The sequence below is a fragment of the Labeo rohita genome, chromosome 3, assembly GCF_022985175.1.
Source record: "Labeo rohita strain BAU-BD-2019 chromosome 3, IGBB_LRoh.1.0, whole genome shotgun sequence".
NCBI classification, from domain to species: Eukaryota; Metazoa; Chordata; class Actinopteri; order Cypriniformes; family Cyprinidae; genus Labeo; species Labeo rohita.
The window spans coordinates 727,748-752,750 of NC_066871.1; the positions used below are offsets into that span (position 1 = coordinate 727,748).

General features: G+C 35.8%; 1 protein-coding gene across 1 annotated transcript in view; it reads left to right on the forward strand.

Annotated features, from left to right (window-relative positions):
* The first annotated feature begins 1,196 nt into the window (after positions 1–1,196).
* LOC127161005 (complement C3) overlaps positions 1,197–25,003 on the forward strand; it is a 52,150-nt gene continuing 28,343 nt past the window's right edge. Inside the window, exons 1-17 of the mRNA XM_051103657.1 lie at positions 1,197–1,274; positions 1,386–1,581; positions 1,734–1,902; positions 2,268–2,341; positions 2,663–2,751; positions 2,869–2,951; positions 3,046–3,133; positions 3,316–3,418; positions 5,873–5,993; positions 6,138–6,253; positions 6,333–6,479; positions 6,569–6,766; positions 19,901–20,092; positions 21,731–21,883; positions 23,005–23,134; positions 23,222–23,293; positions 24,785–24,979. Of these exons, the coding sequence (XP_050959614.1) occupies positions 1,204–1,274; positions 1,386–1,581; positions 1,734–1,902; positions 2,268–2,341; positions 2,663–2,751; positions 2,869–2,951; positions 3,046–3,133; positions 3,316–3,418; positions 5,873–5,993; positions 6,138–6,253; positions 6,333–6,479; positions 6,569–6,766; positions 19,901–20,092; positions 21,731–21,883; positions 23,005–23,134; positions 23,222–23,293; positions 24,785–24,979 (2,197 nt within the window). The 5' untranslated portion in view covers positions 1,197–1,203. The remainder of the gene's footprint in view (positions 1,275–1,385; positions 1,582–1,733; positions 1,903–2,267; positions 2,342–2,662; positions 2,752–2,868; positions 2,952–3,045; positions 3,134–3,315; positions 3,419–5,872; positions 5,994–6,137; positions 6,254–6,332; positions 6,480–6,568; positions 6,767–19,900; positions 20,093–21,730; positions 21,884–23,004; positions 23,135–23,221; positions 23,294–24,784; positions 24,980–25,003) is intronic.

Here is a 25,003-nt window from a genome sequence, read left to right on the forward strand (position 1 = left end):
GTAGTGTGGAAACACATGAACACTGAGCAGGGTGGAGCAGGGATAATGTATATTCATGGTTTATTTGGTTCATAATTAGCTAACATGTGGCTGTGGAGTGGCCTGCTTGTGGACCACTGCCAAAATGCCACCATTCCATGCAGCATGTGGACTACATGAGGAATGTGGGGAACACCAGGATTAGAATAAAAATCACTTGTAGCTCACATTAGTTTATTTTGTTGGTATACATCTGGCAATGCTAAGGCTTACTTGAGGCCCAAATCTGGCAAACAGGACCAGACTGCCCAAATGCCATTAAAGAGATATTTATTTATTTATTGTCATAGCTGACATGTAGCCTTTCTATCACTTACTTGTGGGCCAAATCTGACAAACAGGAGTGGACAACCCAAATGCCATTATTTTTTTTAGTGTGTGGGCTGTAGCAAGGTGTTGGATCTGGGCCAGAATTAAAATAAATGTCTGCTTTATTTGGTTTATTCATGGCTGACATTGGGCGTTCCTTTTCACTTGCTTGTGGCCCAAATCTGGCCAGCAGGAACAGCCCGCCCAAATGCCATCATTTCATGCAGTATGTGGGCCAGATGAAAGTGTCAGGTGTGTGCCTGATCTGGGCCTCAGGAATTTTACTGTCTGGGATGTCTGGTTTTTATGTCATCTTCTCTTTAATGGACCTATTGGTTTAGGTTAACAGACAATTATTTTGAGTGACACAATTTTAGCACTGAAGGTAACCGCTATGGAAGTGCGTTTAAGCACGTTTTTCTAAAACTGACTCAAAGAGTGTTGACATTTAGACAGTTCTCAAACTGATGCTTACTTACACCTTCATCGTTCAGCAAGAAAAGTAAAGAAGAATGTGGAAATAAGCAACTGAAGTACCAATTGTCTTCCACTGGTAGGTTTGTTTTTCTCAACACACTTCGCTTGAGTCTCGTCTCCAAACTAATGGTAACCCTTAGTTTGGAGACGAGACTCAAGCGAAGTGTGTTGTGAAAGTGTGTTGGAGTTGCGCAACACAAATATGTACCAATAACCACTCTTCTGCTTAATCATTGTTCAGTTTCTCCACCTCAGTTCCTCAACAGTTATTTCTGAGGACAATAATGATATCTTGAAATGAGGAGGGACACAGATGAGCGATTAAAGTTAAAACCGTGCTCCACTTCTAGTTACTAACACAGACCGGCGATGAACACGATGCATGTGGACGTAGTGACGCTGACTGCTGTCATTCTTTGCTTCCCTTTGCTCACATTATGTGACCCACTGTAAGTGCATTCATTTTTGAAGGCTCAGAAAAGCCTATTTCTTTTTTTCTTAAATTCATGAAAATGCTTCTTATGATAGAAAAATATTGATCTTAAGTTTCACTTCCTTAGCTATGTTCTGTCAGCTCCTAATCTGCTGAGGGTGGGTTCCTCAGAGAATGTGTTTGTTGAGGCTCAGGATTACTCTGGAAAAAACCTGAATGTGAGGATCTTTGTAAAGAACTACCCGAAGAAGAACCAGGAGTTACTGTCTAAATCAGTGACACTGACTGCAGACAACAATTTCCAAAACCTTACAGATATAAAGGTAACGCCACTTTGTCACACTTTGTCCTTATGTAAACATATGCATGTGATTCTTCAGAGGGCACATTTCTTATTTGTACAATCTTCAATTTTAATTACAGTTAATTTGCTTTAATCCATGTTGTAGATCTTTCATTGTTTACTGTTGTTCAGATTCTGCGTGTTAGGGACTATTTCAATGACGATCCTCTCGAGAAGCAGTATGTGTATTTACAAGCTCGATTTCCAACCGTCACTCTGGAGAAGGTGGTCATGGTATCTTTCCAGTCTGGATATATATTCGTACAAACAGATAAGCCCATCTACACACCTACTAGCACAGGTAAGATTTAGGTTTATTTTAGGCATGGGTCACATTGCCTTTTAATTGGTTTATAAAATTAAAGTCTCTAAAATGGTTATATATAAAAAATTATGTTGTTGCATTCAGTGCTGTAATACTGGATATTCTGATAATATGTTTTTACTATGATTTATCATTATTGCTGTAGCAGCAAAAAAAACTATTACACATACATTAATAAAGTCCTCTATAAAATTATAGAGAAATATAGACTTAATTTCTCAGCTGTGTAAAAATGATTTTTAAATAAGGATTTTGTTGTCACCACACAGTCACATCACAACAGTAAGATACATGCAAAAAGTTGCACATGGCAATTTTTGGTGTAACAATTTATTTTCCAGTTAATTACAGGTTCTTCTCCTTAACTCCTGATCAACAATCATTTGATGGAGCTTACATCTTAGTCCATGTCATGGTACACAAATAAATACTGTATTCACAACATAAATGAAATTAGTGATGCACTGAAAAGATTTTATTTTTCAGCAAAGCAAAAATTAAATGCACTATTAGAGAAGCACTAATGAAACCTCACCATTTTGGTCAATGATTTCTGTCCTCTACAGCTGTTTTAGATGAAACTTAAGATTCATTTTCTCCAAAATATTTTCAGTTGCCAAAATTTCAGTGCATCACTACATTAAATAATTGAACCACCTTGTGTGCTGTAACCATCACCAAATTTGTCTGATTCTTGCTTCCTGCAAGTAACAACTGAATTTTTACTGTTTACAAGAATCCTCAAGGCATCACATTGAAAAGTTATGACTTCCAATTAGAACGAGGCATCAAGAATGACAACTTTGTTTTACCTGAACTTGCCAGGTTTGTTAGTTGTTGAAATGCACCACTCAGTAAAGATTGATCAGTGAACTACTGATTGTCATAATACAGGTGTTCTGTTATTCAGACTCTTGTGTTTTTTCACATTCTGTTTTGAAGCTCTGGCGTTTGGAAGTTGATTGCAAAGTTCACACACACACCGCAAAAGAACTTCACTACTGAATTTGAAGTTATGGCATATGGTATGTTTACTTGCCTCCACTATAGAACAAATTATGTTGGTAAAGATGTAGAAAATATTGAAAAATGCCTGAACTTTTGTTGTATTTTTTATAGTGTTGCCAACCTTTGAAGTGACCTTAAATACACGCAAACCATTCTTCTATGTAAATGAAGACTCTCTTAAAGTAGACATATCAGCTAAGTATGACCAATTTTATTTAACTGTTACGCTGTGAACAATAGTACTTTATCTAGTCTAGTACTCTTAAGTAAATCTAGTTGTTGCATATTTCATATGTACTTTTTACTTCAGTGACTATACCAAGATTTATCACAAGGGATGTGCTCAAATGTTTTATATGTCTATTTTGATTTTTTTTTTAGGTACCTGCTTGGTAATAGTGTCAGGGGAACTGCTTTTGTGGTGTTTGGTGTGATAGAGAATGAGAAAAAGATCAGCATTGCTGCCTCACTGCAAAGGGTTCAGGTGAATTCAGACACAGTTGTGCTAAATGTATTAATTACAATCCCACATAACACACAACTTAAATTGGAGACAAAAAAAATTATTGCTTGAATTTTTGTGGTTCAACATAACTGCTGTTTCATTTTGGATTTTATATATTTTTTACAGCAACAGACAAGAGATGTGCAATTCATATTGAAACTAGATAGTAAAGTTTGTAGACAAACTTTAAGTTGGTTTGAAATAGTTTTGAATTTAAAATAGTTTTGAATTTAAAATAGTTTGAAAGATTAAAGTCTGAATGTTTTGAAGGCAATACAGTCTATTAGAAAAATAGATATAGGGTGTTGCTATGTGGTGCTAGGATATCCTGGGTGGCTGCTAGGGTACCTGGGGTGGTTGCTAAGGTGTTGCTTGGCAGTTGCTAGGGTACACTGTAAAAAACAACCTATAGAATCTACTCAATATAATGGGGTAAACTGATGTAACAATTTGCACTTAGTTTGTTTGGGTAGATTCTATCCTATATATTTGAGTAAAGAAAACCTAAGTTTATGAATCTACTCAATAAAATTAGGTAAATTAAAGTAACAATTTGCACTTTGTTTGTCTATATATTTGAATAAAGAATACCTGAATTTAACAGCTATGACAAACTAAAAAAAAGTAGATAAAGTCTACACAGCAAAAAGCCCAGTGTTAAATGAACTCTCGCGGGAGTTTATTTGAGTGTTAACATGAACACTGAAGCAGTGTTAGAGTTAATGAGGTAATTAAGTAATTCATTGAGTGATGATTGACCATTATTAAAGATGCCTGATGTTAATAAGCAGAATCGCCAAAAGGAGAAAATCTAATTTTGTAAGTTACCATTAGTCAGTGTTAGCATTAGTTTAGCTCTTTACCAGTAACTTCTTAATATTAGGATTTGTTTGGGTGTTGTAATTAAGTTATAACAATCAGACAAACCAGAAAAAATTAGATTTTGTGGTTTTGAATATGCTTTGACAAAGTCATGAAGGAATGATCAAAATAAGTGAGTTATGTTTTGTTTATGTTGGTTTAATCAGACAGGTGTTTCTGAAATTTATTTGACTGGAAAAAATATAAACGTTTTTTAGATTTAAACACACAGACATCAACAATCAGCATGAGAATCACAACAATGGTGACCAACAAAAATGTATGTTGTAGCCAATCAAAACTCATCCATATCTCCCATCATGCATTGTGGCATGAATAAATTATGAGCTGATGATTTCCGTGATGTTTAGAGTTGATCTGTTTCTGAATATGCCGTTTGTCACCATTTTTGAGATTCATATGCTGATTCATGATGTCTGTGTGTGCCTAAAAAAAACAGCTTTTGAAAGTTTTTTTTTTTTGATCGAGGAGCTTGTAAGAAGTCCATTCAAAATGTAAAAAAAAAAACCTTCAGGCTTTATTATTTTTTTGCTGCTGTGAAACCACAAGACAGTTGTAATAAATAAAGGATATAGAACTCTAAATGATTTCAATAGCTCAAATCAAGTTTATTTTAAAACAGAATTATCACCACTGTATGACTTTTGCTCTTTGGTTTGTCTGGTTGAACAGTTGAACAAAAGCTAATGGCGAAAAGCTACGGGTCAAGAACCCAACTAATGCTAACACTGACCACTATAATGGTGACGTAAACATGTCTTCAGGTGTCTTCAATAATTTTCAATCATCACTCAATGAATCACTTAATTACCTCATTAACTTTGACACTGCTTCAGTGTTCATTTTAATACTCTTGAGTATGCACTCAAACTCCCGGGAGAGTTCATTTAACATTTATCATTACTTTTTTTTAGTTTGTCTTAGCTGATAAATTCAGGTATTCTTTACTCAGACATATAGGATAGAATCTACCCAAACAAACCGAGTATAAAAAGTTACCTCAGTTTACCTCATTTTATTGAGTAGATTCTATAGGTTGTTTTTTACAGTGAAGAGACTCTGGACCGGTGGCCATCTTGGGAAGAGATTCTAGGTTGGCGGCCATCTTGAAAAGAAACTTTAGACTGGCAGTCACCTTGGGAAGAAACTCTGACGTGGGGACAAAAGAACAAGATGATGCAGAAAACACTTGAGTGGCAACCATAAGAACGAGACCTGCTGGTGGCCATGATGAGTCAAGCTCCACTATCACTGGATACTGGGAGCAGTATTGGGTGTAACTGTTTACCAAATAATTAGTTGTTATAATTTAATTCCTTTTCCCTTAAAAAAGTAAAGGATTACTTTTATTTTATTTTATTTTAACTTCTTATGTAATTGAATTTAATACTGTGTATAGATTGCAGAATATTTGTATACAATACAATAGTGGATTTAACATCAAAATAAAAAAAAATCTAACCTTAACGTGCATGCTTTTTAAAACATAATTTTATAAAATAGCAAAAAGCACTGTACAGGGAGTTGATGTTGCCTTTTGTCTCTCTGTAGATATTTGATGGAGAAGGAGAGGCAGAGCTGACAACACAAATGATCAAGGCGAACTTCCCAGACATCCAGCAGCTAGTTGGGAAATCCCTCTACATTTCAGTCAGTGTTTTAACAGAAACTGGTAAGAGCCAGACTAAACCGAGAGTCTGGAATTGTTGGAAGGTGTTTTTTTTCTACCAGCACAAAAGGAGATGAATGCAATACTGTCTAAAGCTGATTTCACCTCAGAAAATATTTGATGACTGTGTTTGTGTGTGTATTTCAGGCAGTGAAATGGTGGAAGCACATAAGAAAGGCATTCAGATTGTGACGTCACCATACACCATCCAATTCAGAAGAACACCGCACTTTTTCAAACCTGGAATGCCCTACGATGTCTCTGTATGAAAAAAAAGAAATTTACTCCGCTGAGCTATTATACATGATATTGTTTAATTTTTCTTTTTAATTTCTTATTAAGGTCTATGTAACAAATCCTGACCAAACACCTGCTAAGAATGTGAAAGTTGAGGTCAATCCAGGAGGGGTCATGGGTCAAACAGGAGACAATGGCATTGTGAAAGTTACTGTCAACTCTCAGGAAGGATCTTCCATACTGGAGATCAGTGTAAGACCTTAGCTTAAATAAAATGAATGTCAACGTCTTGATGACTTCTAGAAATTTTGCTAAACAACAAAATCAATGTTTATGTCCAGGCAAAGACCAAAAATCCACAATTAAGCGATGATCAGCAGGCAGTAAAGAAGATGACAGCTCAGGCCTACAAAGGCAGCTCCAAGAACTACCTGCACATCGATATTAAAACCGCAGAACTTCAGATCGGTAATCAAATGAAAGTCTCTCTGAATCTAGAACACAGCCCTGGAGTGATAAACCCTGATATCACCTACATGGTAAGGAAGGCTACTATTGTTCATGCGCTATTATTGTGCATCTAGTTGCTTCATAAAACAGTGCCTTTTACCTCTATTTTTCAATAAATTACTGCACAAATCATATTCATATTTCTGCAAGCACTATAATTATGTTTTGAAAACGTACGCCAATGCTGGAGTGTAACTGTCTAAGCATATCAATGTTACCAACTACAAATTGGGAACTTGACTTTAGTTTTTTGTCAGACTGGTGAGCAACAAGAAAATTAAAGTCAAATCAAGTTGAGCTTTATTGTCATTTCGCTACGTGTGCAAACATACAGTGAAACGAAATGACATGTCTCGCAGGATCACGGTGCTACACACTAGTGAAACATAAAAATAAACACAACAATACAAGTATAAGAAAAACAATTATAGACCTATACAACTGTTAACCATCTGACTATATATATACTATAAATACTGTAACTACTATAAACAGTGTTGGGGGTAACGCATTACAAGTAACGCAAGTTATGTAATATCATTACTTTTTCCAAGTAACTAGTAAAAGTAACGTTACTTTTTAATTGACAAGAAAATATCGGAGTTACTTTTTTCAAATAAGTAACGCAGTTACTTTTCCCCCCATTTATTGATTAAAAGCTCTCCTGCCCCCATGTTAAGAGAAATCGGGACATGAACATGCATTTATTCATCTCACTCACAAAAAACAGATTCAGTATTCCTCAAAATGAATAAAAACAGTGAAATTCAACTCAGAATATGACACAAACCTGCATTAAATAAAAGTTAAGTTATACAAATATCCTTTATGCATTTAATCCTATTTTATTAACCAATGTATTTGCTGCTGACCTTTGATGATCCAATTTAACCATACTAATAAGCAAAAATTACTGAAGATAATCTAACATTTGTTTTCCTTTTTTTATTGCTGAAGAGTTAACATCTGTTTCTTCTGCGGTCTACTGTACAGACATGAATTTACTTTTCTCAAAGCCTGAGGCTTTTGCTGTGAAAAGGCTTTTACATTTGCCAAAAATAGAACTTTTTATATTAAAAACAAAAAGGTAAGCCCTGCCCAGATTTAAAAAGTAATGCAAAAGTAAAGTAACACATTACACAAAAAGTAGCGAAGTAACGTAATCAGTTACTTTTTTAGGGAGTAACTCAATATTGTAAAGCAAAATAACTGTCCCCAACACTGACTATAAATAGTTGACTACACATACATAAACCAAGACTGTACAAAAACTTTACATAAACACTGTACATGAAATTGTGCAAAAGAAATATTTGTACATTAGGTTATGCAGAAGAGAGATTTTTGGGGGAAGCAGCACATAGGGCAAAATGATTTGTAGTGCAATGCACAAGTAAACATTTATAATCCTACTGAGTCTTTGTACACTCAAAAAAATATTTCGGCCCTTAACTTAATTTAATTACGTACAAAATTTCCATGCATTTAGATTACATAGTTTTAACTTAAACAAATCAATTAAACTTAATGTGATTCAAATGCATCAGTCTTACGTAAATGAAACAGGTAAAGTTGATGTAATATTTCCCAGTGTTAAACAAACCCTGCTCAGTGTTCATGTGTTTCCACACTACAGAGTGTTCAAGTAGCATTGACACAGTGTTGGAGTTAAGGAGATCATTATGTCATGATTGACCAATAATGATCAACACCTGCTGTTTACAAGCAGAATCACAGAAGGAAAGAGAAACACAAGAATCAGACACAGCCAAAGATAAAATGAACTTAAATAAATGACGACATTAAATCTCTGATTAAACAACTCCACAAACAACATTACAGTTTGACTTGATTTCTGTCATATATCCACAAATATTATTTGAGAACGTCTAAACAGAGGTTTAGATGTTTTATTTAAAAAAATGTTTCATTTGACCTCACCATCATGGCGAACAGGGTTTACTTTAGTTGGGCTCTTGACCCTTGACTTTCTTAGCATAGTTTTTTTGTTCTTTGGTTGTTGTAATTGTGTTTGTAGAGCATGTTTGTTATAGTGCAAAAAAAAGAAAAAAAAAAGAGGAGGAGGGCTGTTATTAAGTGTTTTTGGTTAACCATTATTTTTGTTGCAATCACCATCCAGTGGCCTGATTTGCTGATATTGTTCAGTGGTTTTCCTGTTAGTTTCATGACATTTACAGCAGTTGTGTGAACTGTTACTATTACTACTTTAAGATCTCCAGTATTACTTAGACACACACACACATCAAGAATCAGCATATAAATCTCAACAATGGTGACATTCAACAGCTGCATGCTGGGAGTCATGGGTGAGTTTTATAATCTGCTGTTACCCAGCATGCAGCTGTTGAATGTCACCATTGTTGAGATTCATATGCTGATTCTTGATATCTGTGTGTGTCAAACTGATGCTGTAGATTTCAAGGTTTAGTGTATAAGATAAACGTCCATAATAGTTCATACATTTGTTGTAAACATTATGAAATAATTGACTAACCACTGCATGACATCAGTGTGTCATGCCACTTGATGATAATGATTTAACAAACAATAAAAATTTACCAAAAACACCTAATCAGACTTCTTTTTGGCTTTTTAATTTTGCTATAATAAATGTGCTTCATACACGTAACTACAGCAGCCAAAAAAATTAACATAAAAAATCAAAAGTCAAGAGTCCAACTAAAGTAAACCCTGTTCGCCATGATGGTGAGGTCAATTGAAACAAAAATAAAAAAATAAAACTTCTAAACCTCTGTTTAGACGTTCTGAAATAAAATTTGTGGATATATGACAGAAATCAAGTCAAACTGTAATGTTGTTTGTTGAGTTGTTTAATCAGAGATTTAATGTCTTCATTTATTTAAGTTCATTTTATCTTTGGCTGTGGCTGATTCCTGTGTTTCTCTTCCCTTCTGTGATTCTGCTTGTAAACAGCAGGTGTTGATCATTATTGGTCAATCGTGACATAATGATCTCCTTAACTCCAACACTGTGTCAATGCTACTTGAACACTCTGTAGTGTGGAAACACATGAACACTGAGCAGGGTTTGTTTAACACTGGGAAATATTACATCAACTTTACCTGTTTCATTTACGTAAGACTGATGCATTTGAATCACATTAAGTTTAATTGATTTGTTTAAGTTAAAACTATGTAATCTAAATGCATGGAAATTTTGTACGTAATTGAATTAAGTTAAGGGCTGAAATATTTTTTTGAGTGCATAGAACCTGTATGAGAGATTGCACAATGCACTGATTACTGTTACAGTACCAATCACTTTAGATGGCTGAATACCTAATTAATGTGCAGTGTTGGAAACTCAGAAGCGAAGACCAGGAGACTTTTGGTTATCTTAAGCAGAGTTCTTTATTGAGAATGCGCTGTGTGGCGCTGCAGTCATCAAAAGTCTAACTAAGGCAGTGATACATTGTAGTTTATATACATTTAGGGGGAAGCCCTTAGAGATGCTGACACACTACTCAGAGATGACATCCTTTGATCAGATCAAGAACAGAGGATGTAGGACATTACCATTCCCCAACTGTAACACCTCAGCAGACCTATCCAAATAATCATAATCACATCACCAAATGGTTTGAGCACCATAGTTGCGGGAACTAAGACTCTATCAACATCACAAGGATAAGTCACGAGAACTAAAACTATGTAAACAGATGCCATTATGATGTAGATCACCTTTTTTATTTTTTATATGATGTTATGTCAGGATGTGGGATCTGCAGATATTAAACAGATCCTTAAATTTGTAATCCCACGCCAGTAACCAGGAGAGCCATAAAGATCTAGAGTCATGAATTAGTATTCACTCAATTTAAGGTTTAAGCATATAGAAAATGTACTAATTATTCACACTTATAAAGGCCTGTATAGAAACAGGTAGATGCCCATAGATATACATCCTTTTCTGTGTAGTGATGCACTAGATGTGTAGTGCTGACAATACTTCTGCAATTTGTGAGATTTGTGATTTGTGTATGGTTCTGTAATGAAACAGATAAAGCGCGATTAGTTTTGAATCTGATCGTTATAACAGGTGATGAATCATTATAACTTCATGTGTCTAAACGTGAGCCAAATGCAGACAAATAAAATATATATAATATTGCAGAATTTTTTTCATAACTAATATGACAATAATACATCTGATAACATATCAGCTAACAATATTAGGCTGAATAACAAATAAACAACACTTACAATCATTAATTAAAGTTGCAAGCAGCTTTGAAAGGGCCCTTGCACATGGGCTCACTGCCACCTGGTGGCTTTAGGAAAAAAGTGAGCGATGGGCAATATTTATTTCAAGTGGTAAATAAACAGTGAGGAAAAAATTGTTTGATCCCCTGCTGATTTTTGTACATTTACCCACTGACAAAGAAATGGCCAGTCTATAATTTTAATGGTAGGTTTATTTGAACAGTAAGAGAGAATAACAACAAACAAACAAAAAAATCCAGAAAAAACGCATTTCAAAAAAGTTATAAATTGATTTGCATTTTAATGAGCAAATTCATTATTACATTATTACTTTATGGCAGCCCTTGTTGGCAATCAGGTGTCTTTTACCTGTATAAAAGACATCTGGGAGCTAGAAATCTTGCTGACTGACAGGGGATCAAATACTTATTTCACTCATTAAAATGCAAACAAATGTATAACTTTTTTTGAAATGCATTATTCTAGATTTTTTTGTTGTTATTCTGTCTCTCACTGTTCAAATAAACCTACCATTAAAATTATAGACTGATCATTTCTTTGTCAGTGGGCAAACATACAAAATCAGCAGGGGATCAAATAATTTCTTCCTCATTGTAAAAGGAATATGTCAAAGTCATTTATATGTGCCAAACGTCCTGCTGCTACACTGTAAAAAGCAACCTATAGAATCTACTCAATATAATGGGGTAAACTGATGTAACAATTTGCACTCAGTTTGATGGGTAGATTCTATCCTATATGTCTGAGTAAAGAATACCTGAATTTATCAGCTAAGACAAACTAAAAAAAAAGTAGGTAAAGTCTACACAGCAAAAAGCCCAGTGTTAAATGAACTCTCGCGGGAGTTTGAGTCCATACTCAAGAGTATTAAAATGAACACTGAAGCAGTGTTAGAGTTAATGAGGTAATTAAGTGATTCATTGAGTGATGATTGACCATTATTAAAGACGCCTGTTGTTAATAAGCCGAATCACCAAAAGGAGAAAATCTCATTTTGTAAGTCGCCATTATAGTGGTGAGTGTTAGCATTAGTTTAGCTCTTTACCAGTAACTTCTTAATATTAGATTTTGTTTGGGTGTTGTAATTGAGTTGTAACAGTCAGACAAACCAGAAGAAATGAGATTTTGTGGTTTTGATTATGCTTTGACAAAGTCATGAAGTAGCGATCAGAATAAGGGAGTTGTATTTTGTTTACGTTGGTTTAATCAGACAGGTGTTTCTAAAATTTATTTGACCGGAAAAAATTGAAAGACTTTCTTAAGATTTAGACACACAGACATCAACAATCAGCATGAGAATCACAACAATGGTGACCAACAAAAACTTATGTTGTAGCCAATCAAAACTCATCCATATTTCCCATCATGCATTGTGGCATGAATAAATTATGAGCTGATGATCTCCGTGATGTTTAGAGTTGATCTGTTTCTGGATATGCTGTTTGTCACCATTTTTGAGATTCATATGCTGATTCATGATGTCTGTGTGAGCCTAAAAGAACAGCTTTTGTTTTTTTTTTTTTTTTTTTTGATCGGAGGAGCTTGTAAAAAGTCCATTCAAAATTTAAAAACAAATTCAAGCTTTATCATTTTTTTGCTGCTGTGAAACCACAAGGCAGTTATAATAAATAAAGGATATACAACTCTAAATGATTTCAGTGGCTCAAATTAAGTTTATTTTAAAACAGAATTATCACCACTGCATGACTTTTGCTCTTTGGCTTGTCTGGCTAGTTTAACTAAACAGTTGAACAAAAGCTAATATTAAAATGCTACGGGTCAAGAGCCCATCTAATGCTAACACTGACCACTACAATGGTGACGTAAACCTTTTGGTGTCTTCGATAATTTTCAATCATCACTCAATGAATCACTTAATTACCTCATTAACTCTAACACTGCTTCAGTGTTCATTTTAACACTCTTGAGTATGGACTCAAACTCCCGGGAGAGTTCATTTAACACTGGGCTTTTTGCTGTGTAGACTTAACCTACTTTTTTTTTTTTGTTTGTCTTATCTGATAAATTCAGGTATTCTTTACTCAGACATATAGGATAGAATCTACCCATCAAACTGAGTGCAAATTGTTACATCAGTTTACCCCATTATATTGAGTAGATTCTATAGGTTGCTTTTTACAGTGTAGTTGGTGGCATTATGACTATAACTGAATATTGGCATGTAGATGTCTTCAGGCCAAGACGTTTATCACTTCTGAAGTTTGGTGCAGACAGATCATGGCATGTGTTAAGGTTAAGCTAACTCAGCAGGTGGCGCTATGACTATAACTGAATATGGGCATGTGTTTAAGACAGGACTCTTAGAGAGCTTGAACAATGACTTGTGTAGCATGTTCTGAAGGAAAGGGCTTTATCAACCTGATGTTGAATAAAGCAAATCTGCAGGACCAGGCAGTTTTAGCAATGTTGTCTGAGAAATTCAGCTGATCATCAGTCACAACTACAAGGTTTGGAGTTGTGAACTGAGCCCTGAGACACCCCAGTAGCTACCCACATAGCAATTGACATCTGGCCCAGCTCTGGGCCAAGCACGGAGTTACACTTGGCCCAAGTGCAGCAAAGAATTACGGCCCTTGTTTGGCCCAGATCTGGACTACAGACGTGAGCCACACATGAGCCATAACTGGCCCAAATCTCAACCAAATAGTAACTTATAACCAGCCCTGAACTGAGCCAGAACAAGTTTTAATAGTGCTACACAATCTCAGGCTTCAGTAAACCACATAGAGACCAGTCTTAAACCAGAAACCCCAAAACTGAACCATGTCTAAAGGTGTAACTGTGTTTTACTGCTTATTGATGGATCCATGGCTGAGTTGTTTTTTGTTTTCCTTTTTTAGGCTCAGTTTTGGGGTTTCTGGTTAAAGACTGGACTCTGTGTGGTTTACTGAAGGCTTGATCGAGTCCCAGATAGCAAGAGAGCAGGTGAAAACCATTGAATCAATGTTAAAAATAGTTGATTTGTCAATGTTAATGTCATTAAAACAACTAATGTTGAAAAAAATGTTGACACTTAAAAAAAACACCATTACTGTGATCAGTGATTGGTTTAGTTGGATTCTTGATTCTTGCTTTTATATCAATTCTTTCTCTGTGCTATAATGGTGTTTCAATATAAACACTTATGCTATGAAAGTAGATTACTTTTTGCAATGCCCAACTAAAGCAATCACTGATCACAACAATGGTGGTTTGTTGAAATTTAAATTTTTTTTTCAACATTATTAGTAGGAGCAAAAGTTATATTAATTCAATGTCATTAACATTGACAAATCAACTACTTTTAACATTGATTCAATGGTTGCTTGGGGGTAGCACTATTAAAACTTGTTCTGGCTCAGTTCAGGGCTGGTTATAAGTTACTGTTTGGCTGAGATTTGGGCCAGTTATGGCTCATGTGTGACTCACGTCTGTAATCCAGATCTGGGCCAAACAAGGGCCGCAATTCTTTGCTGCACTTGGGCCAAGTGTAACCCCTGGTTTGACCCAGAGCCAAACAGTAACTTAAAACCAGCCCTGAACTGAGCCAGAACAAGTTTTAATAGTGCTACCCCCAAGCAACCATTGAAACTTTTTTTTTTTTTCATCATCTGTCTCATTATGGCAAAACTGATAGATTTTTTTGTTCACAGTTTTTTGTAATCTGTAAGGAAATTCTATGTCAAATACTCAAGTCACTATATGATTATTAAGTCAAGCACAGTCAATACCATCTTATTGACTTTTGCTCTTTGCTTGTCTGGCTGGCTGTTATTACTTAGTAATTGCAACCAAACAAGACCTAATATTGATGATTTAAGGGTCAAGAGCCCAACTAATGCAAACACTGACCACTATAATGGTTGCTTAAAAATTTTGGTTTTCTCCTTTGGTGATTCTGCTTATTAACATCAGGTGTCTTCAATAATGATCAGTCATCACTTTGTTAATCACCTAATTATCTTGTTAACTTCAACACTGCTTCAGTGTTTATATGTGTCCACACTCAGAGTGTTAAATTAACACTGGGGATTTTGCTGTGTTGTAAGTTACCAACAGTCTGGCTGGGTGAATCACTCTGTGTTGGATCCCCAAGTTGCGCAGTTCCTGGCGGATTGGGTTGAATTGTTTCTTCAGTTGGTGTATTCCAGTGGCCAAGTCAGCATAAAACCGAATTTGCTGGTTCTTGTATTGAATGTCTTTTTTACCCCGTGCAGCTGCGATGACTGCCTGTTTATCCTTGTAGTTCAGAAACTGCATTATCAGCGCTCTCGGTGGTGCCTTGGAGTCCTTCATTGGTCAAATTCTGTGCTCTTTCAATAATACCTGAGGTCTGCAACATCACAGCATCCAACACCTCTGGAATTCACTTCTCCAAAAAGGAGCATGGATCCCGTCCCTCGGCACCCTCCGGCAGACCCACCAGTCTCAAATTATTCAAGCGGGATCTGGTTTCCAGGTCCAGGAGTTTATCCTCCAGAGACTTGTTTTTTGACTCCAACTTGTATACTTTAGCTTGCAAGTGTGCAACGTCGTCCTCCGTGTTTAATATCCGCAATTCCGCCTACGTCACTCGTTAATTGCAGTCGTTCATTTCCTTCTTCATACTTTCTATCGCCGCCATGATTCCATCGAATCTGGATGAAAACTCATGGAGTTTTTTTTCATGGAGTTTATGGCAGCCAGTATTGCATCTGCCTTCACTCTTTCAAGTGTCCCTTCTCTACTGGTCTCGTCCTCCGCCACATCTTCGTTACCTTTCTGTGTCTCACCGCAAACACGATAATCAGTTAACTTTGGCTGCTTTGTCGATTTGCTTTTTTTTTCTTTTTTTTTTCTTTTTTTTTACATAATTTGCCAGACTTCGACATTATAGTATTTTTACGTAAACACTATGCTACCACGTTTTGACACCACTGACCATTATTCTATAAACTCCTATAAAAACACACTTTTTCAGCAAGTGTCCATTATTAAACACTAGCCAGATATGCGATCATACTGAAATGTGTTCGTAAAAATTTTCAGAGAGTGCACATACAACGTCTGTTTATTTGCACACTAATAATAACGGACTTGCGTGTGTAAAAATGTAGATTCTTGTATATCACTGCAATCAACTTTACCTCCGTTACAATTATCATCCATCAAAACTTCACCAATAAGATATTTTGCTTAATTCAGCCCATAAAGACTAGTCCTGACTTCATATTTCTTATTATTAGAGGTGTGTTTGTTCCGACCAATTACTGCACAAGTTTACACATGGTGATGTAAGCACATTAGTGCTAGCCGGAACTCATAGAGATTGCATTGCAGTGCCTGCAGTTTGAAAAAAATAAAATAAATGAAAGTCTATGTGAAGACTCTGGGCAATTCTAGGCCAGAGTGAAATCGGCCAAAATTGTTAAGCCACATACTACACAGAACTTGATGATGATTAGACCATATTTCCAAAGGCAGAACAAACTGTCTAGAACAGTAAAGCTACACTCTAAAAAATGTTGGGTTGTTTTTTTAACCCAACTGCTGGGTTAAGCCTGTTGGGTCATTTAGTTGGGTTGTTTTTGTGTTGGGTTGTTTTTGTGTAACCCAACATTGGGTTACTGATTTTATCCAATCAAGTGACAGTTAAGAGAGTAAGCCACTCCCCCTACTCGATGAGCCAAGCGCTACACTGTAAAAAGCAACCTATAGAATCTACTCAATATAATGGGGTAAACTGATGTAACAATTTGCACTCAGTTTGTTTGGGTAGATTCTATCCTATATGTCTGAGTAAAGAATACCTGAATTTATCAGCTAAGACAAACTAAAAAAAAGTAGGTAAAGTCTACACAGCAAAAAGCCCAGTGTTAAATGAACTCTCCCGGGAGTTTGAATCCATACTCAAGAGTGTTAAAATGAACACTGAAGCAGTGTTAGAGTTAATGAGTTAATTAAGTGATTCATTGAGTGATGATTGACCATTATTAACGCCTGATGTTAATAACCAGAATCACCAAAAGGAGAAAATCTAATTTTGTAAGTCGCCACTATAGTGGTCAGTGTTAGCATTAGTTTAGCTCTTTACCAGTAACTTCTTAATATTAGATTTTGTTTGGGTGTTGTAATTGAGTTACAACAGTTAGACAAACCAGCAGGAATGAGATTTTGTGGTTTTGATTATGCTTTGACAAAGTCAAGAAGTAGCGATCAGAATAAGTGAGTTGTATTTTGTTTATGTTGGTTTAATCAGACAGGTGTTTCTGAAATTTATTTGACCTGAAAAAATATAAACATTTTTTAGATTTAGACACACAGACATCATGAATCAGCATGAGAATCACAACAATGGTGACCAACAAAAACATATGTTGTAGCCAATCAAAACTCATCCATATTTCCCATCATGCATTGTGGCATGAATAAATTATGAGCTGATGATTTCCATGATGTTTAGAGTTGATCTGTTTCTGAATATGCTGTTTGTCACCATTTTTGAGATTCGTATGCTGATTCATGATGTCTGTGTGTGCCTAAAAGAACAGCTTTTGAATTTTTTTTTTTGATCGGAGGAGTTTGTAAAAAATCCATTTAAAATGTAAACAAAAATTCAGGCTTTATCATTTTTTTTCTGCTGTGAAACCACAAGGCAGTTGTAATAAATAAAGGATATAAAACTCTAAATGATTTTAGTGGCTCAAATTAAGTTTATTTTAAAACAGAATTATCACCACTGCATGACTTTTGCTCTTTGGCTTGTCTGGCTAGTTTAACTAAACAATTGAACAAAAGCTAATATTAAAAAGCTACGGGTCAAGAGCCCAACTAATGCTAACACTGACCACTATAATGGTGATGTAAACAGTTTGACATTTGACAAAGATTTAACCCAACAAGTTGGGTTAAAATAACCCAACGCTGGGTTTGTCCATATTTGACCCAGCGTTGGGTTACCAAAATAACCCAATTTTGGTTATTTTAACCCAGCGTTTTTTTAGAGTGGTTTTTAAAAAACAAACTTTATTAAATCACTTGTATCATATTTGAAAGAGAATATAAACCATAACAAATGTAAGAACATGTTTTACCTGTGACATAAAATAATGACAATCAACTACTATTTTTTTTAAATATTGGAGATAAAGTACTGCAGTGCAGTGGTAAAAATTGCTCATTTACATATAATGAGCATTAAGTAACTTCCACTGTAAAACTGTTTTATTTCTACAGAAATCAACAGTTTGTTTATAAATCAAATAAACATATAAATGTACACTACATTTATATCTTGTTTGTTTGGTCAGCAAAGGAAATAAACATGGCTTAGTAGTGCACCTTTAAATACACAGTATCATACAGCCTACATCCCTAAAATGTTTTTAAACACATCTGACATGAGCAAAAGCAGATGTTTGGATTCTAAACTGTACATCCTACATAACAGATCCCACTGACAACCTTAATTTTAAAAACATTACTTAAAAGAAGAGGTTCTTGGCAGAGGCGCAAGACGGCGGACATGGAGTAACAGCGGTTTTCACAAGCTACCACTCCAATCAGCCAATTACTTAAATTTTTCATTCATGTAGAACGCAACCCCACGGCTTTGGCTATGCGATCATAGTATTTTGTCTTTGGAATCTTTTTGGCCACAATCTTTTTTGAAGCTAGCGACGATCTTGAGTTAAGTCCGGCCATGGCGAAGGCGTTTCAACATATGATGGAGACGATTTTGAAAACAATAGATGCCAAACTCGACCCTCCTTCTCTTTGATTATTGTTTATTTTCTTTATTAAATATTTCAGGTTTGTTTTCAACCAGCAACGTAGTATTTTTTTTTGTCAATAGTCTAGGTAAATAAAACAACCCAAAGTGTTGGGTCAAAGATTTAACCCAACAAGTTGGGTTAAAATAACCCAACGCTGGGTTTGTCCATATTTGACCCAGCGTTGGGTTACCAAAATAACCCAATTTGGGTTATTTTAACCCAGCGTTTTTTTAGAGTGTACATGAAAACATGAGCATGAAACAATACCCACATTACAGCACATACATATTGTTGGTCTTTTGTTGGTTTTGATTGCTTCTATTATCCTCATTTGTAAGTCGCTTTGGATAAAAGAGCATATAAATGCTAAATGTGACTGCACTATGGGACGGGATAATTTGACCAAACAGCAGACCAGATTTTATTGCACAGCATCTGAGATGTTGTTATGGTCATTCTTAAATGCCTGAGCAAAATCTGTCATCAAAGTATTTCTGTATAATTTCCTTCTACAACTGTCTTACAAGACAAGACGTTCCCAAATAATATCTGACCCTTGAAAGCAATGACTGCATTTGTTGTAATCTGTTTGATCGCTCTGAGCAGCAAGTAATTTATTATATATGAAAATGTTACTATATTCAGTGGCTTCTCCTACTTTTCTTAGTGATAGTCACTGCCAGTGCATCAGGAAGTGATGATTATGTTCTCTCTGACTCATTGGATGGAAACTGTGCTTTATTCACAAATGTTTTATGCAATATTCTAATTTTACACATAAGTTAAACCCAGCTAATATCATTACACTGAATAATGTTACACTGATGATCACAGCACATCAATTTGGTAACAGTGCCACCTATTGGTCAAAATTGATAAACCATTAAATAATATTACCAGTGATTGTAAACTTTATTTTTCCACCATTTTGACTAAAATCATCTTAAAATGTCTTTAATTACTCATTGCTGCAGTTGGTCTGATGCTCCCTGCCATGCTTAGCTTCTCATTTTGCCTGTTGTGTCTGGCTCCTTAATTGCTGCTTGTAGCTGTTCTGCAGTTTCTTTTTATATATTAAATTATAAATAAATATAAAAACATTAATGCTAATTATTGCTGCCTGTATTTGTCATTATTCCCACAGATTTTGAGTAAAGGTCAGATTGTTAAAGTAGGCAGGTCTAAACGAAGTGGACAATTTCTAGTGACTCTGTCTCTACTTGTAACCAAAGACATGGTGCCATCCTTCCGCTTTGTGGCTTATTACCACGTGGGCTCATCTGAGGTGGTGTCTGATTCAGTGTGGGTCGATGTGAAGGACACTTGCTTGGGAACGGTGGGTGAAACCATGAGCATGCACTGTAAAAAGTGATACATTAAATTTACTCAATTACAAGTAATATTATTAATTAAATTTAACACATACGAATTAATAAGAAAGAATCAAATGCGATGCTTACAAATTAGCCATTCAAAATGAGAAAAATTGCACAAAAACAATTCAGTAAAATTTAAACAAAAATATTGGTCATCAAAAAAAAAAGCACTATGCTAATGAATACTGTTCTGCATGCCAGGCCAGTAGTTGGCAATCAAGAAACACCCTTCAAAAACATAATACACATGCACATGCATCATCTTTTTAACAAATTCACATTTTGGTTACATGGAGATGATACAGGCATCATGTTCAACAGCTTGTGTTTTCAGGCCCCCAAAACAGAGTTTTTGAAGACACCTGATGTTAACAAACACAATTTGTGTTTCCATTACAGTGGTCAGTGTTTGCTTTAGTTGGGCTCTGGACACTTAACTTTTTAATGTTAGATGTTGTTTGGTTGCTGTAACTGAGTTATAGCAGCTAAACAAGGCAAGATTTGGTTGTGTATTGCTGGTTATGTTTTAACGTCTTCATCATTTGACCTGAATACTGTGGTTGTACATGATTAAGTCTGGAATTATTCGAATAATCATTTTCACAAAATTACAAAGATTTTAACATGCTCTTTCAACCAAATTGTAAAAAAGAAGTAAGCTTTTGTTTAAGCACACATACATCAAGAATCAGCATAAAAACCTCAACAATTGTGACCATCAAAAAGCATGTTGCAGTGCATTCTGGGTGCCACCAATTAAAACTCATCCATGGTTCCCATCATGCATTGCAGCATAAAAAAATTATGAGCAGGACTATCTAATCACCATTGTTGAGATTCATATGATGATTCCTGATATCACTGTGTGCTTGAACAGATTTTTTTTTTTGTTTCCCCCCACTACATTTTTATCAAAATATATATATATTTTTAAACTCCTCGGTTTATACCACAAAAATCACCTTTTCTCTTGGCTTGTTTAGCTGTTAATACTCAGTTACAGCAAGCAAACAATACCTAATGTTAAAAAGTCAAGTGTCCAGAGCCCAACTAATGCAAATACTGACCACTGTAATGGTAACCTAAAATTAATTTTCACCTTCTGTGACTTTCTTTGTTAACATCAGGTGTCTTCAACAACTCTGTTTTAGGAACCTGAAAACACAAGCTTTTAAACATGATGCCTGTATCATATCAATGTAAACAACAATACATGTGAATCTGTGGAAAATATGACGTCATGTGCATGTTTATTATTTTTTTTGCAGGGTGCTTCTTGATCGTCAACTACTGGCCTGGCATGCATAACAGTATTCATTAGCATAGTTTTTTTTTTTTTTTTTTCAATGAAACCAATATTTTTGTTTCAACTTTACTTAATTTTTGGTGCAGTTTTACTCATTTTGAATGGCTGATTTGTAAGCATCTCATTTGATTAATTCTAATTAATTCTTATGTGTTAAATTTAATTAATAATATTGCTTGTAATCTTTTGCCACAACTTTATTAAGTAAATTTAATGTATCACTTTTTACAATGTGAGTGCCTATAGAAACCATCAACATTTATGAGCATGTTCATACTGTTTTTAATCGCAGCTCAAAGTTGAGATGAAGGACCCAGCACAAAATAGCCCAGGAAAACTTTTCAAATTGAAAATCACCGGAGACCCTGGAGCTAAAGTCGCGCTGGTCGCTGTAGATAAGGGTGTCTATGTCCTTAATGACAAGAACAGACTCACTCAGACAAAGGTAATTAAACTTGTGTACAATAACCTTAGTAGTTTTACACTTCAAATGACCTGCACAGCAAAATCCCCAGTGTTAATTTAACACTCTGAGTGTGGACACATATAAACACTGAAGCAGTGTTGAAGGTAATGAGATAATTAGGTGATTAACAAAGTGATGATTGATCATTATTGAAGACACCTGATGTTAATAAGCAGAATCACCTAAGGAGAAAACCAACATTTTTAAGCAACCATTATAGTGGTAGGTGTTTGCATTAGTTGGGCTCTTGACCCTTAAATCTTTAATACTAGATTTTGTTTGGCTGCTGTATTTGAGTTGAAACAGCCAGACAAGACAAAAGCTCAAATCACCAGCTGATTATGTTTTAACATATTCATTGTTTGATGTAAATCACCTAGAGTCTAATCTCTAAGTTAGGATTTTTTTTTTTTTTTTTGCTTATTGTAATAGCTTCCTATTGTTCAGCACAATCTTTCCATACATTTTGGAAAGTTTTTTTTACAACCTGTTTAAAAAAAAGTATCACCTATTCACCTAGGCACACATAGACATAAAGAAGCAGCCGATGAATCTCAACAATGGTGACAAACGGCATATTCAGATAAACAGATCAACTCTGAACTCTCATCATTTATTCATGCCGCAATGCATGATGGGAGTCACAGATGAGTTCTGATTGGCTACAACACGCTTTTTGATGGTCACCGTTGTTGTGATTCTCACACTGATTCTTCATGTCTGTGTGTCTAAATTAAGATGAACTTTTTTTTTTCATCATCTGTCTGATTATGGCAAAACTGATTGATCTTTTGTTCACAGTTTTTTTTTGTAATCTGTAAGGAAATTCTATGTCAAATACTCAAGTCACTATATGATGATTAAGTCAAGCACAGTCAATGCAAACACTGACCACTATAATGGTTGTTTAAAAATTTTGGTTTTCTCCTTTGGTGATTCTGCTTATTAACATCAGGTGTTTTCAATAATGATCAATCATCACTTCGTTAATCACCTAATTATCTCGTTAACTTCAACACTGCTTCAGTGTTTATATGTGTCCACACTCAGTGTTAAATTAACACTGGGGATTTTGCTGTGTGATCTCTTTGCTGCTTTAGATCTGGGATGTCATAGAGAAGCATGACACCGGCTGTACGGCAGGAAGTGGAAAGGACAGTATGGGGGTTTTCACTGATGCAGGTCTGATGTTTGAATCCAACACTGCAGGAGGAACCAACACCAGGACAAGTAACTTGAACAGTTAATTTAGCTGGAATTGAAGAGTCACTGTTGTCATGCTCTACATTCCTAAACAGACCTCTCATGTTCTTGTAGATAATGAGTGCCCTGTCCCATCTAAGAGAAAACGCAGAGCGCAGAGTCTTCTGCAGATCACCACTACACTGGGTAAGGATGCTGTTTTATTATGGCTGCATAATTACCTGAAATAAAACCGAAATTGTTGTCATAGCCAAGTGTGATTTAATTCAGTAAATAAATGCGGTGTGTGTCTCAGAGTGTTTTTTTACACACAAGCATCTTATGATACAGTGTTTTCAATGTCTCAGTTTACATTAAATGCTGTTCTGTGCAAACTCATTTCTGTATCTGCTCTGAGTATGGGCTGCTTATACTGTGGATTTGGAATTAAAACAAGCACCAACCATCTTCCCAAATATGTAATGAGAAGCGCTTATCAACAGAAGAAGCTTTCAAGGTCTCCCTGCAGGTTTGCATCAAAATGTTTAATGGTTTAATGGTTTAATATTTGAAAATAAAGAAATTAAGAAAGCATAATTTTTAAAAATGTTTTAGTAATAATGAAAATAATAATTATTATCATTTTATTGCCTTTTATTTTATTGCCAAAACAGAAATTGGGCCAAATTGTGCAACCCTAAAAATGAGCACAGCTTACGTTTTTTTTTTTTTATATATAGACAATAAAGTGATGCATTGCAATTCGTGGATCAATCGATTCTAAGCTTAGTTTTTAACAGCAGATGGCACTGAATGCTTTAGAAACATTAGTCGTACTCTGTTTGCTTCCAATTTCTTACACACACCAATTGAACCTAAAACAATCATTTACAAAGTTTGAAAAGGTTTATAGATATGTCTAGATACATCTTTGTGAGGAGTCAGCTGCCTCCCCCCTAATTATCATCATCGGCCTGTCCGGTAATCGCCGCCCTTCACCAGGCTCCCGACGGGATTGGGCATGCTGAAACAGCCAGGTCTGGCGGCGTGTGATGAGGCACACCTGATGTGAATGAAGCCTCATCTCCGCTGCTGTTGAAATGCCGAGTGTGCCTCTCCTCGGGAGACTGGTCTCTTCCTCTTGGGTCCAGGAAAGGCACGTTGAGGGGTCAAGCACCGCTGAAATGACAAGCTGGCGGATGTGAACCGCCCTAATTATATGGCTGCGGGCCAGGATGCCTGGGCCGTTTAATCCCCCAGAAGTGCCGTGTGCCTAGTTAGATGAAGCTGCTGGATGAAGGAACTCAGAGGGGAGGACTCCGCCCCTTACCTGGACCCTTCCCTTCTGAACACTGCCCCTCCTTCACGGAACCCCTAGCACGACGAGGACACCAGATCCCATTTATTTTGGACACTTTTGGTAAAGAAGAACAGCACCGTAAATTAATACTTAAACTGTTTCAGTTCTTATTATTTAAAACAATAAACATCACACTAACAAAGAGAATTACAAGGGTGTACATAGGGCTGTTTATCAGCCGAGGTGCAAGTACATTTAACCACTTGCCAAATCACAATGCATGGATTTACCATCCTATCCTGGGGAAAAATTTGTTTTTTTCCTAAATCTTGCATCCCTTTTTATGCAGTTGTGCTATTTCTGTCCTCATTGTTTTTACACTAACTTTATCTTCTCAGCTGGTCAGTACTCTGGTGAACTGAAGAAGTGCTGTGTGGATGGATTGCAAGACAATAAACTCGGCTATTCCTGTGAGCGGCAGGCTTCATTCATCGTATATGGAGAGGAATGTGTTGAAGCCTTTCTGCACTGCTGCAGGAAGATGAAACACCACACGGAGGACTTCGCAGAGAAAGAGTTGCTTCTGGCCCGCAGTGAGATTTTAGCTTCATTTGCAA